This window comes from Physeter macrocephalus, chromosome 18, assembly GCF_002837175.3.
Source record: "Physeter macrocephalus isolate SW-GA chromosome 18, ASM283717v5, whole genome shotgun sequence".
NCBI classification, from domain to species: domain Eukaryota; kingdom Metazoa; phylum Chordata; class Mammalia; order Artiodactyla; family Physeteridae; genus Physeter; species Physeter macrocephalus.
This window is the reverse complement of record NC_041231.1, coordinates 1,160,238-1,174,021: the sequence shown is the minus strand read 5'-3', so window position 1 is coordinate 1,174,021 and position 13,784 is coordinate 1,160,238. Positions and strand designations below refer to the sequence as shown.

General features: G+C 56.3%; 1 protein-coding gene across 3 annotated transcripts; it reads right to left on the bottom strand.

Moving 5' to 3' along the window:
- Positions 1-3,511: 3,511 nt before the first annotated feature.
- LOC102973514 (FAS-associated death domain protein) lies at positions 3,512-12,645 on the bottom strand. Of its 3 annotated transcripts, none has more exons than XM_055079879.1 (3): positions 11,930-12,645; positions 10,084-10,217; positions 3,512-3,993 (listed from the first exon to the last, which is right to left on the bottom strand). In XM_055079879.1, exons 1-3 carry the CDS (start codon positions 12,435-12,437, stop codon positions 3,949-3,951), a joined length of 687 nt encoding a protein of 228 aa, XP_054935854.1. In that variant the 5' UTR covers positions 12,438-12,645; the 3' UTR covers positions 3,512-3,948. The 3 variants fall into 3 exon arrangements, with proteins under 3 accessions (XP_054935854.1, XP_028335014.1, XP_023989059.2); XM_028479213.2 differs by lacking the exon at positions 3,512-3,993 and adding an exon at positions 6,061-9,852; XM_024133291.3 differs by lacking the exon at positions 3,512-3,993 and having other exon boundaries at positions 6,061-10,217.
- Between the last annotated feature and the right edge of the window lie 1,139 nt (positions 12,646-13,784).

The following is a 13,784-nucleotide window of genomic DNA, read 5'->3' as shown; positions in this document are numbered from 1 at the left end:
GGCAAACGTCTGAAATCCCCAAATCACAGTGGCCTCCGTGAGAGAAGTTTATTTCTCTCATACAAATGCAGTCCTGAGGTGAGCCTTCCAAGGCCAGTAGGGAGGTTCCATGACCATCAGGAACCCAGCCTCCTTCTATCGTGTTGCTATGCTCCCTCATGGTCTAATGTAGCTGCCCATGCTCCAGCTATCATGTTTGCATTCCAGCTAGAAGGACGGAAGAAGGGGATGCTGAAGCGCACATCCTCCTCCTTTTAAAAATACTTCTAGGAAGTTCCAACCACCGCTTCTGCTCGTGTGCAGAACTTCGGTTGAATGGCCATACCTTGCTACAAGTGGGGTTGGGAAATATAGCCTGGATCTGGGCAGCTAAAAGTCAGGGCTCTAGTGTAAAGCGAGAAGGTGTGAACAGACAGTGGGGACACCAGCCACGTCTGCCACAGATTGTTTTCCTTTTGTGATGAAGACGTCCTATTCCCTTTTCATTTAAAATTCAGTGAGGAAAGAGAGTCACTTCGAAGGAAAAGGCAAGTAAATAAAAGAACAGATGGCACATGGCTAAGGCAAAAATTTCCAAGCTGGCCCTGGAATCACTGAGATTTGGGAAACACACTGTGAAGACAGAGACACAAAGTGAGTGTGTACGCTGAGAATCAGGCTGGCTCTCAGGCCCGGGTGTGGAGAGGGGCCTGCGGCTGGACAGATCCCAGGAGAGTCGGGGAGGAAGCAAGTGCGTGTTCCAGAAGAGAGGCTGAGAGGGTCTGAGTCAGGCAGCGGAGCTGGAGGCCAGACGTGTGGGGTGAGGGCAGCCACCTGCCTGCTGAGAAGGGCCAGGAAGGCTTGCAGGCTCCTGCCGGCCTGCCTGTTTGCTTTGGAGGTAGGCGCTGCGGTCAGGGGCACATGATGGGGTTTCGGAAGAAAGAGAAAGGTTTGGAGCCAAGGTGGTGAAGTTAAACGGGGACAGGTCAGAGGTCAGTAGCTCAGAGGCTGCTGGGAGGAACCCAGGAGGTCAGCTAGGCTAAGCCCACAGGGGGTCCTGAATAAGTGAACGAACAACGCACTGATGCGGGCAGGACTCATGACCTTGTCCGCATCTTCTCACTGCGTCCTCACAGCACCGTGAACCCGCCCTGATCTGCTCCCCGCCCCAGGCTTCCTGCACCTTGGTGGGCCGTGCTCCCTGCTGTGCCCTGATGCCAGGAGCAGGGCCTAGCACAGGAAGGCCACCGCGGGACGTGCTGGTGAACGGTGAGTAGGTGACCGACCTCTCCTGCGCCTGTGCCCAGACTCCCTCCAGCAAGCGCGTTGCATGGATCGAGGCAGCTCTGGTGGCGGTGGCGGCGAGGGCTTGATTTCCCCAAATAAAAGGGGTGGGGACGGAAGTGTGGCTTTCGTGCTCCACCCTGATTCCCCAGGCGGGAAGCCAGCAGACGGGCCCATTTCCAGGACTGCAGTGCTTTCAGCAGAGTATTTTTGGAGCACATGAGCCTTATTTTAGCTTTTGGGGTTGCTCCCGCCCTGGTGCTGCCTGTGGTGAGACGGGACAGCCTTCCCCGGGGGTCCTGGCTTCGCCCCCCCCCCACCCCAAGCTGGGCCACTTTCGGGGCCTGTCTGGGGACTAGAAAGTTCTGCAGGGCAGGCTGGCTCTCTTGGTCTGGCAGAGTGACTGGAGACCTCACTCCTCCCCTTCCTGCTGTGAGACCCCGTGCTAATCACTAAATTCCTCTGCACCCCCATTTCCTTACCTGTCAAAAGGGGAAAACACCTTCCTTAACACAATTCAAGGTTTCTGTGAGACTAAAACAAGAGGCAAAGCCCCAAAGCACTTTAAAAAACCCCAAAGCTGCTATACAGCTTTAACCAGTGCCACCTTCTTCCTAAGGGATAATATGTGTGTGCTACCACTTTTTTTTCCGTGTAACTCTCCCGAACCTGCCTGGAACCAGCCCCACTAATCTACTTGCTGCCTCCTGAACAAACCCTCCAATTGCATGCCTCTTGGCCTTTGCACTTGCTGTTTCCTGTGCCTAAACTGCTCACCATCTGGCAAACGCCCATTTATCCTGTGAAACCCAGCTCAGAAGGCCACTTCTCTGAAACAGTTAGATGTCCTAGATATTGCATGGGCCTTGGAGTCAGGAGGCTTGGGTTCTAGTCCTACCTCTGCCCTGTGACTTGACAAATCACTGCAACTCTCAGGGCTTCAGTTTCTCCACTTAGGATCGTTTGTCTGTCTCCACATCAGCACCATGTTTTCTTTGTCCCAAGTCCTTTTCTTCCTCCCCCACGCCTAAGGCAGTTACGGTCCCAGGATAATAACAAATCAGCACCAAGTTCACTGGGCTCTGCATTGGCCTCGTCCCCTGGAGGCCCCAGGGGAAGGCAGAGTACCCCAAACTGACTCATGGGAGATGCAGGTTGTGAGCTCAATACCGGTGAGCAGTAAGTGCCTGTAGGCAAAGCTGTGATCCCTTCCTCAGCGGGGCCTCATCCCCCACGTGGGTGCTGACACTGGAGGCTCAGAGTCATGAGGACCCAGAGCCCAGCCGCGGGGACCCAGTGGGTGTCACAGGAAGCCCAGTGTCGCCCTCCTGAGGAGGCTGTGAGCACCGTGCCTCTCCCACTGGATTGGAAGCTCCGTGAAGGTAGCTCCCGGACGCAGCTCCCGTCCTGGTGACGTCTACCCCGCACGCAGTAAGTGCTCACCGAACACTAGCTGACAAGTGACTGAGTGGGTGACTTTAGGCAGGCTCTTCACCCTAAACTTCATTTCCTTCAGCTACAACCATTTCACAAGGGGTCGTGTCTTTAAACTGGTTTATAATATTTTTTGACAGGTAGACATTTTTAGTTTTTTATGTAGTTGAATTATCAGTCTTTTATTTTATGGCCCTCTCCTTCCTCTTCCAGATGATAAATTCTCCCAGGGTTGCTTCATATTGAAAAAAAAATCCAAATCTTGTATACATTTGGGATTCATTTTGGAAGAAGGAGGGAGGTAAGGATGCAATGATCTTTCCCAGTTGTCCTAACCCCAACGATTGAATTTTTTTCCTCACTGATTTGAAACACCATCTTTATGTTCTAAATTCCCTTTTGACCACCATGATGCCTTTCAGTGCATCAAATATCAGAAAATCCAACCAAAGTGTCTTAAAGAATTGTAAAAAGAAGTGTTAGCAAGTGACGGAGCCCAGAGGCAGAGTAAGTCAATTCAGCAACTCAGTGACACATCTCTTGGCTCTGCTGTCTGCTACACAAATGTCATCGTGGTTATGACACAGCACCTGGAACAGAGGCTGCAGGCGTCCTTGTACCCACCCTGTGCTTTAGAGGCAAGTCATAGAATGCCCCAGCATCCCATTCCTTCGAGGTAGGTCCTATAATATCCATTTTGTAGGTGAGTTAATTTGCCCAGCGCCATGTAGCTGCGAAATAGCAAAGCCAGGATTCGAACCCGGGCAGTTGGCTGCAGGGGATGCCATGCCTCTCATGGCACTGCTTACTTTGTCCCTATTACATCTACCTTATTAATCCTGTCCTCCTTTGCCTCTACAGGGTCCCCCACTGTGTGAGGAAGAAGAGTCGGTCTCTTAGTCTTGTCCGTCTGCTTACGTTCATTTGAATTTCCACGGTCTTTGGTTTACGGTCTGGGCTGCAGACAACATCAGCGGGACCAGATGACAGAGGACTCCCCTTTCTCACAGTAGGACTCGGTGGCTGGGCCTGGCTCAGGTGCTCCTCGGTGACAGGCACTGGGGCAGGTTCCCCAGGCATCATCTGACGTCTCCAAAGACCTCAGGGAATGAACAGGTGATCCGAGAGTTTCATACCCAGTCAAGCTGGCGTAAAGGCAAGTCATTTTAAACACGTGCCGTCACTCCGGAATAATTACAGTAATGACATCGTGGTCTTTACCATGTGAAAGCAACTCTCAGCCACTCACCATCACTCATCTCCCTGGAGCCTGCAGCAACCGGGAGAGGGCTGGTCCTGCCAGGTGAGAAAGGGAGGTGGGGTTCCACTGTGCGGTCACCAGCTAGAGGGAGGCGAAAGGCCCCTCCCCACCGCCCCACCTGAGCCACTAGCCCTTGGCTGAGAACCTACTGAATGAAGGTGTGGATGCGTGGGTGGGTGCGTGAACGGACCACACATTTCAGAGCTCCCAGAGCCAAGAGGTGTGTGTTCTTGTGCACGTGGCATCAACCCTGCCTGGGGAGGGGACCCTTGGGGTGGCCGGCGGCGATTCAGGGGGTGGGGGAGCCGCCCTAGGGTCCGTGGTGGACCTCATGCTGGGACTAGGCGGCGTGAAGGGCAAATCCTGGGTCTCGGTCACGGCCGGGCGCGATGGGCAGAGAGGCAGCCCGGTCCCTGCCCTGGGGCCCCTGGACCTGGTCCTTTATCATCGCAGTTCACTCACCTGCTCAGCGAGCACAGCCTCTGCCCGCAGAGCCGCTGGGCAGCTCTGGAAGCCACGGTGACGAGGAAGCCGCGCCTGGTGGGGCACGACCAGGGCAGGAGGGGTCCACTGCGGGTGGCGGGGCTCAGGCGAGCCCTCATCACACTGGGTGTCTGAGCCGGTCCTCAGCCCCCCTGGGAGGTGGGCCTTTGGGGAGCAAGCTGCATGGGGCCCGGCGCCCCTCCGGTTCCTCATGAGGCTGAGGATTAGGACTTGCCCAGAGGGGCCTGGGTACCCCGCAGATGGGTTTCTCCAGCTGGAAACCCCGCTGGAAGGAGTAACAGACTCAGACGCCCAGGGATGGACAAGGTTTTACTTGTAATAATGTTACTTCAACGCACACATAGGCCGGAGACACGCTTTTGCTCCTAGCCCTCCTAACTTATAAAACGCCAATAAAATTCAAATTAGACAGAGAGGAGCCCACGAAACGAATACAGTTTAGATTAACAATATAATTAAACGGTTAACCTGAAGGATGATTTTACAAATTGTGGTAAAATAACACACAACATAAACTGCACCCTCTTCACTCAGTGTTGCCAGCCACCATCCCCCCACAGAACCTTGTCATCTCCCCAATCAGGTCTGTCCCGCGAAACAACGCGTGCTGAAACAAAATCGTTGCCTGTGTCGAGCCTGTCACCAAGCACGTGTGGGGAAGGGAAGCTTAGCCCTGCCTGGTGCCGTGGGGTGACCAAACGGCCCACGTTCTTCGGCTTCCAGCCTTCGCTAGATGAGGACACGGCTCACGCACTGACTCGGCCTGTTGCCTGGGGACAATGTGCTTGGTACCCACGTGGGACTCTTGCCACAGTGTATTAATTTAGTCACTTACTTAAGAAACCGAGGGCTTCTTTGACGAAAATGGGTTTCAATTGCACATTTTCCTTGTAAAAGAGAAGTTTTGCCTGTTCCGGCCGATGTAGGGTGACTGGCCACTTTCGCATAAGCACATGCTACCCTGCGTCACGCTTGCCTGTCTGGTTCCAAAACTCAATGCACACAGGAATCCTGTGGTTAGAAAGCAGTCAGCAAGATGACTCAGAACACGTATCATGGGAAGAAAAACACAAAACTGAAAAATATGCGGAGGGCGCTTGCGGTTTCTAGGAATAGTCGGGAGTCTGTAGTACGACGGTATTTCTGGCGGCGGACGGGGCGGGTCGGAGGGGCGGGAGGGGCAGGGGCGGGGCTGTCCTGAGAAGGGTGGAGCCCCGCTGGGGGGCGGGGTGGGGGGGAACGAGTGAGGCTTGCGAGGTAGCGTCCAGAAGAGCTGGCGCTGCTGCGCACGGGAGCGCGAGCCCCAGGGAGGGGGCCGCGGTGTGCGCCGAGGGCAACTACCCGGGAACCGGGCTGTGGCGCCAGGCACTGAGCCGGGCACGCGTGGGGGGATGCTGAGGCGCAGGCGGCGCTCACCGGGCGGAACACCTGCCCCCACGACGCCCACGTGCGAATCCCAGAAATCTGGGATCCGCTCCCTTGCATGGCAAGCGCTGCCCCCATCTATCTGACAATACGGGTCTGGGGAGAGGGAGAGAGAGGGAGGGAGAGAGGGAGAGAGGGAAAGAGCAAAAGAAAAGGGGAGAGGGGGGGGGGGAGAGGGGGGGGGGGGGGGGAGAGAGAGAGAGAGAGAGAGAGAGAGAGATGGGAGGCACCAGGGACCTGGGAGAGACGAGGCCAAGGTGCTCCCATGGGTGGGGGGGCTGGTGCTGGGACAGGGTAAGGAGGCCGAGGGGAGCGGCCAGAACAGGTGCCCTAGATGCCGCACAACCCAGGAGAGCGCACCGTGGGACCGGCAGCCTCCACTCTGCAGTGCACTTTGGGGGTGGCCGTGGGGTCACCAGGGAGGAAGAGGAGCGGACGGGAGGCAGGCCAGCCAGTGGGGAGAGCAGGAGGGAGGGGGGGCTGCCAGCCCCCGCCCCCAACGGAAGAGTCTGGAGGGGGTGGGGGCCCTGGACGGGGACCCACAGCCCCGTACGCCCAGGAGCAGGGCTGGCCTTGGCGAGGTGGCAGAGGCTGTGAAGCCGGGAAACCTGTGGGCCGGGAGACGGAGCGACCCTTGTCAGGGAAACGTTCAAATTCTCCTTCGTTGGCCGGGAAATCTCCCGCTAAGCACGTACACTCGGACCCTTCTTTCCCTTCTCAGGGGAAAAAGGATTGAGACCAGAACGTGGCTCTTAACTTTCGCTTCCAAGTAAACCGCATGACCTGTGTGCAGCTTTATCAGGAACAATTAATTTTACGTGACTGGAAAAAAAAAAAGGGATGGATTTTTTGGGAAAGTTGCTGTGAGAAATCCTTGTCCAAAAACTGCAGCAGCTCCATGCCTACGTGGGGTGTAGCTGACCTGTCCCCGGGGTCACAGTTCTGGTTAGATGTCAACCACGTCTGTCCCAGGAGGGCTTAGGGAGTTCCCTGGCGGTCCAGTGCTTAGGACTCTGCGCTTCCACTGCAGGGGGCACAGGTTCGATCCCTGATCAGGGAGCTAAGATCCCGCAAAACGCACAAAGGCCGGGCTCAATGTTCTGAGGCCACACAGAGCAGAAGAGCTTTTGGCAGACCTCTGGGGCTCTGGGTGACATGTGTTTGTTCTTAAGGTAAAAATGGTGCCACAGGGGGCTTCCCTGGTGGCGCAGCGGTGGAGAGTCCGCCTGCCGATGCAGGGGACGCGGGTTCGCGCCCCGGTCTGGGAGGATCCCACCTGCCGCGGAGCGGCTGGGCCCGTGAGCCATGGCCGCTGAGCCTGCGCGTCCGGAGCCTGTGCTCCGCAAAGGAAGAGGCCACAGCAGTGGGAGGCCCGCGTACCGCGAAAAAAAAAAAAAATAGTGCACAGACTTGGCCAAGCACTTCATATTCACCTAATGGCCCCTTTTCAGGGAGGTGGAGCCCCAAGGGACAGAGCCCCCGGTTCACACTCAGGTCAGGCTCAAGGCCCCATGCGGCGCCCTGCTCTCGAGGACACCCCCCCTCACGGTCCACATTACACCTGGGACTGGTATTTGGCCGACAACTGAAACCGTTACAGAAACAGGGAAAATATGGATAGCATACAGAAGAAATATCATTCAGAGAATTGTTCTCCAAAATTTGCTGTGTACTTTTCCACTTTTAGGGCCTGTATAGGCATTTGTGCTTTTTCTACACTTTTTTTGGGATGTGGACCATTTTTAAAGTCTTCATTGAATTTGTTACAATATTGCTTGTTTTGGTTTTTTGGCTGCGAGGCACGTGGGGTCTTAGCTCCCAAATGCACCCCCTGAATTGGAAGGTGAAGTCTTAACCACTGGACCGCCAGGGAAGTCCCTCTATACACTTTTATTGTGCCTTTTCCTTTTGTGTCACTAAACTGGGGAAATTCTGTGCTTTCTGAGGGCAGGCTGGCTGCTTCGCTCAGTCTCACCTCAATGCCCGGCAGCGCGGCTACAGTGGAAACCTCCTGACCACTGAGGACCGAACCAACGGAGGATTCTACCTGGCCTTGAGCTCCCACCTTCCGGGGCCAGTTTCTTGTGCAAGTTCACCCACCACCAGGCTCTGCAGCTTTCCCCCAGCAGCCCAGAGCCACCACGGCTGGCCCACCTCCGGGCCCTGGGAGGCGGACAGCAGTGCTGGAAGGAGGCGCTTTCTCATCCAACACCTCTTCTGTCCTGGAACTCAGATCTGTGCCTTGGGTGGTGAGATTAGGTCACATGACTGGTCTACTGAGGCTGCTCCAACTCCCTCATCACGTGGACCAGTGCCTCACCTCACGTGGCACGGAGTCGGCCCAGTGCCGGGTTCCAGGCATTGGAAAATCCTGAGTGTTTTAAGCATGTGTTCTCAAAGCCTCCATGAGAACACCTGGTGCGACAGAGAGTAGAGGTTCCTTCCTGGTGTGAGAACCGTGCTGGGGGATGCAGGCTGGAGTCCAGGGTGCCCAGCACCCTCACATTTCAGTAGCATATGCCATAAACCACAAGAAGATTGGCACCACCTCTGAAATCTGCCTCTGTTCAAGAAACGTGGACACATTTTCTAGATAATCTATTTCCCAAAGCGACCCATTAGCCAAGGCACTCTCATGTACTGATGATGATGACGTGTGCTGTTATCCACAGAACTAGCCCCGACCCGAGGTCCTGAAGAGGCAGGTGCTCCTGGCAGGCGGGGGAATATTCAGCGCATAAACCGGGCCAGGCCACGCCACTCTGGGGCTGAACTGGCTCGACTCCCAAACTTGTTGTGAATTGGTTATAACACCCGTGTTCCTGGCCAGGCTTTCGGAGTCAAGAGTAGGGCCACTTCTGCCTTGTCTGCTGCATGACCCCAGCTCCTAGCAGTGTCTGGCACTAAGTACCTGCTGAAGGCTGGGTCCACAGCCTCGTGGGGAGTGTCGCTAGGGTCTCAGCAACCCAAGGTCAAGGCGGCATGGCATGACATCACAAGTAGCTTTCCCAAGGTCACAGCAAGAAGGCGCAAGGCATGAACGCTAGGCTCTCTGCCACTTTACACAATACACAGTAGTGCGTATATGTCAATCCCAATCTCCTAGTTCATCCCACGCCCTAAGCACTCCCCTTGTCAGTGGTCCCCGGAGCTGTTATGAAATGCAGCCACCCTACTGCCAGGCTGGGCCTGTAATAACCTTCAAGGGACACTGAAATCGACTACTATGGAATTCTGAGAGCATGTAAAATGAAATCATCATCAATGGGAAGAGAAAATTCTTTGGCATGTGGAGGTTTCCTCTGGAAAGGCCCTCACTTCAGTAGGGTTCCCTGAGAAGCAGGAAGAAAGATTACTTCTTACAATCAGAGGCTCCAGCTCCCTTGCCAACTCTGTTATCAGAAAGCGAGTGGGTTTTGACACAAAATAGTAACACACTGTGGAATCACAGGCATCATCTACTTCTCTGAACTAGTCTCTGCCCAGCCCTGTGCCCACATCTTCTAAGCACCTCACAGGCAGCGCCTCACCCCCCATGCCACCTGCCCCGGGAGACGGGTCTACACCGCCCGCCTCAAAGCCTCTGGCAACGGCGGGGACAGCAGGAGGAGCCAGTGGTCCCACGCGCGGGCTCCCGAGCTGGACAGCGCTGGCCCCCAGCCCAGCCCCCACTACTACTGACTTGCCTCCGGTTCGACTCTGCGCTTCCTCACTTGGACAACGGCCAGGTTTATAACCCTACCCACTACCTTTTATAGGTCCCTCCTACGTGTCGGATGTGGCCCGCAATGGCCTCCGGTAGGACCTCGTTTAACGGGGATGAAAGCATCTCCCTCTGAGGGTGATCACAGTGCCCAGAGCTCGCGTGGGCCCTCACCCGGCTCCCTGCCGGGTCTTCACGCGCTGGCACGCGGTCAACTGCGGTGGAGGGAACCGAAGTGCAGAGTGGGTCGATGCCGTTGGTCCTGGAGAAGAGCAGCGGGTCATCGGGAGGCCCCTGAGGCGGGCGAGTCTGAGTCCCAGGACGAAGGGGACACGGGGTCCCTACTCTCGCTCTGGAGGGCCCGGGCCCGCTGACCCTCCTCGATGAGGTCTGCCACCAGGTTCAGCCGGCAGGCCCTGAGCGCCCTCACCAGGTGGCACACGGCCGCTTCCTCCCTCCTGCTGCTCCTCCAGACTCTCAGCGACTCCCTCACCTGCTCTGCCAGGTTCCGGGGATACTTCTCCTCAATGGCTTCAATCTTGGCGTCAGACACTCTGAGGTGACGAGCCAGTTTCCTCCAGTCCTTCCCCACGTTATCACAGATGATGTCAAACGCTGCCCGCAGCTCTGGGGACGGAAAGAACACAATGACTGACCAGAGATTACGGGAGCTCTTCAGCAGACAGGCAACCCCACACTCCCTGATGGGCTCCTCGGTGCTGACCCAAGGGCTGGGTACCAAGAGGTCCTCCTGCAGAGGCCAATGACACACAGCAGCAGGGGGACCAGGGGAGGCCGCAGAAAGCCCAATCCTGCCCCAGCTAACCACACCCTGAAACACTACCAAAGAGGCGTGGCCTGCGAGATATCTACTCAGGACAGGGAGATGGAGTTGCTCCCCCATCTCACCCTACAGTGGGTTGAATGGTGGCCCCTAAAAAGTATGTCCATGTCAAACCCCTGGAACCGTGAATGTTAACTTATTTGGAAAAGGGCCTTTGTAGATGAGATTAAGTTGACGATCTTGAGATGAGGGGATCATCCTGGATTATCCAGGTGAGCCCTAAATCCAGTGACAAGACCACGTGCCATGGAGGCAGAGACTGGAGCGACGCGGGCACAAGCCAAGAACGCCTGGAGTCCCCAGAAACCAGAAGAGGCATGAAGGCTCCTCCCCGAGAGCTTTCAGAGGGAGCGTGGCCTACTGACACCCTGACTTGACTACTGGACCAAGAACTGTAAGAGCATCAAATTCTGTTGCTTTCGGCCACCAAGATACGGTAATTTGTACGCCAGCCCTGAACACCCCGATTCTCTTTTTGGAAGATGTCCTGACTGACACCAGTCCTCAGTCTCTGGCTACTATGTCCTCATCTGCTGAAAAGTCACTACTGAGATCAGCATGACAGACTACAAAAGGCTGTTTCTAGACGGGGGCAGGGAGAAGAAGAAGGACAAAATGCTTCTTGGAAGGCTCCTGCAAAGTTGCATCTTCAGCTACAAATCCCTGATATGCTGTCAGCCTGTGTGCCAACTCCTCCAGTTCTGTGAGGTGGGCACCTGCGTTACTGACCGCTTGTACAGAAGAGGAAATGGAGACACGGAAAGGTAAGTATAAATTATTTCTTGAGATCACACAACTAGACAACGGCAGAGCCAGGACCACACCTTGATAGCCCATTGTGCAAACAGTGTCCCTCATCAACCAACCCGTACCTGCTGTGACGCTTCTGGTGTACTTCCACTCCACCCGGGAGGTTAGCAATGTCCTTTCCTTTCGAGTAATCTCTAACTTACCCGGAGGGAGGGGGGAGGTGGAGAAAATACTGAGGCTGGGGGATGGGTGTCCATGCTCTGCAACTTAGGCTGTTAACTTCTGTGCACTATGGTTCTCCCATTTGCAAAGTGGGTATATTACCCGTCTCCCAGGGCTGTTTAGAGAAAACCCAAGCAAACCGAACCCGGAAAAGGTTAGGCGCCCGGGAGATCGAAACTACTGCTGGTCCAGCTGACCCTGCCTCCCCCGGCGGCCCCCAGTCCTCAGGCCCCGGCCCATCCCCCGGCTCCTCCGGCACGGCCCCGCCCCCACCTGGCTCCTCGGGCGCGGCCTCGCCCGCCCCCCCAACCCTCAGGCCCCCGCCTGGCTCCTCCGGCGTGGCCACGCCCGCCCCCCGACCTCAGACCCCTGCCCCCACTTGGCTCCTCCGGCAGGGCCCCCGCCCCCACCTGGCTCCTCGGGCGCGGCCTCGCCCGCCCCGCCAACCCTCAGGCCCGCGCCCCCGCCTGGCTCCTCCGGCGCGGCCCCACCTGACCCCCAGACCTCAGGCCCCCGCCCCCACCTCGCTCCTCCGGCGCGGCCCCGCCCGCCGCGCCCGCCTCGAAGTCTTCCAGGCGCCGCAGTAGGTCCTGGCGCCGCAGGGAGACGAGCAGCTCGCGGAGCAGCACGGTGTTCTCGGGGCTCATCTCGTTCTGCTCCAGCAGCACGGAGAAGAGGTCCAGGCCACTCTGCACGCGCTCCAGCTTCCTCTTGCCCACGCGGCTCTGACACAGGAACTTGAGCTCGGTCAGCTCGCTGCTCGACAGGCTGGCTGACACCGAGTGCAGCAGCACCAGGAACGGGTCCATGGCGGCAGGCGCGGCGGGGCCCGGCCCTCCTCTGGCTTCCCCCGGCCCGGCCCACCGCCCGTTCTCTGGCTCGCGCCCCCGCAGACCCGGCCCGCGCCTCCTCGAGCGCCCCGCGCCCCTCGGCCTAGCGGCGGACGTTCCCACTTGAGCGTCTGATGCCCCCTCACCGGAAGTCTCCCTTGGGGCCGCTTTCTCTCGCGAGAACTCCCGGGACTCGTGCATGCGCCCCGAGTCCAAGTAGCCATTTCCGCCCGGGGGTGGGGGCGTGGCTTGCGGCCGCCGCCAGGAGGCGCACCAGACCTGTTGACGGCGGTGGGACTGGCGACCTCTGCGCCTGCGCCCTGACGACCTTCTCCTTCTGGGTGGGGGCCTGCGGCCGTAGGTGTCCCGACGCTCCGGGCGCGGGATGTGTTTTCTGTCGAAAGTTGCACTGCGGATGCCGATAATAAATGCATTTATTTGTTACCATTTGTGAAAATGCATGTCCTTTAGTGCCGCCTGGAGATCTGTGCAGAAAAGACTATTCAGAGGTTTATTTAGTTTTAAAAGTTTAATAACTACTTGATTTTTAAAAGTTATCCTCATTATTTTTCTGAATGCTTATTAGCGTTTACTGACGCCTACTGTGTACCACGCAGTAGGTTCTGGACACAAATCGGGAACAAAGTGCCGAAGGCCCCGCCTGCCCGGAGCTTACAGCATCAGGACACAAGGTTACCTAACACAGATAAGAAAGTGCAGGAAAGCCAGAAGTTAATGCGAGTCGCGGCCAAGAGGATAGGGGGATGGGGAGTGTGGAGGTGGGGCGGCGCATGTTGAGAGGGCGGGGTCCCAAGGTGCAGGTGCACGTGCGGGTGTAAGGGGCCAGGTGTGCAGGCTTGGGGGGGAGAGGGCGGGGCCACAGCAAGAGCAGAAGCAAAGAGGAGGGCGGAGGTTGCAGGAGCAGAGCCGGGGAGGAAGGGGGTGGCCAGCGAGGGGAGGGGGCGAATTAGGAGGAGCCAACTAAGAACGCGGCTTTACTGTCCCTGAGCCCCTGCAGAGGGTGAATGAAAGAGTGAAGCAATCTGAGTTACCTAGAGGAAAAAAAAATGTATATATATATAAAATGGAGATATAATTCACATTCTCTACAAGTCACCCTTTTAAAGTGTACAACTCAGTGGTTTTTAGTATATTCATAAGGTTGTGCAATCCCCACCTTTAGCTAATTTTAGTTTCGTCTCGCCCATGTAGAAGCCTGGTACTCATTATTAATCACTTCCTTTCCCTCGCTCTTTCTCCAGCCCCTGGCAACCACTAATTTACTTCTGTCTCTCTGGATTTGACTGTTCTGGACAGTTCATGTAAGTGGAACCATACACTTTTGTGTGGCCTTTTGTGCCTGGCTTCTTTAACTGAGCCTAACATCTTCAAGGTTCATCCTTGTAGCCTGTGACAGTGCTTCATTCCTTTTTATGGGTCAGTAGTATCCCATTGTACGGATAGACCACATTTGTGTATTCAGTCATCAGCGGATGGATCTTTCGTTTTTTTTCTGCTTTTTGGCCATTATGAATACAATAAATCCCC

What these genes read in the sequence shown, in the direction of transcription:
- LOC102973514 (XM_024133291.3), bottom strand. Translation starts at nt 12,437, where the DNA reads ATGCACGAGTCCCGGGAGTTCTCGCGAGAGAAAGCGGCCCCAAGGGAG. An exon ending in GGCCGCGCCGGAGGAGCGAG is followed by an intron (nt 10,218 to 11,929) that starts GTGGGGGCGGGG and finishes TTCCGTCCCCAG; the next exon opens with AGCTGCGGGCAGCGTTTGAC.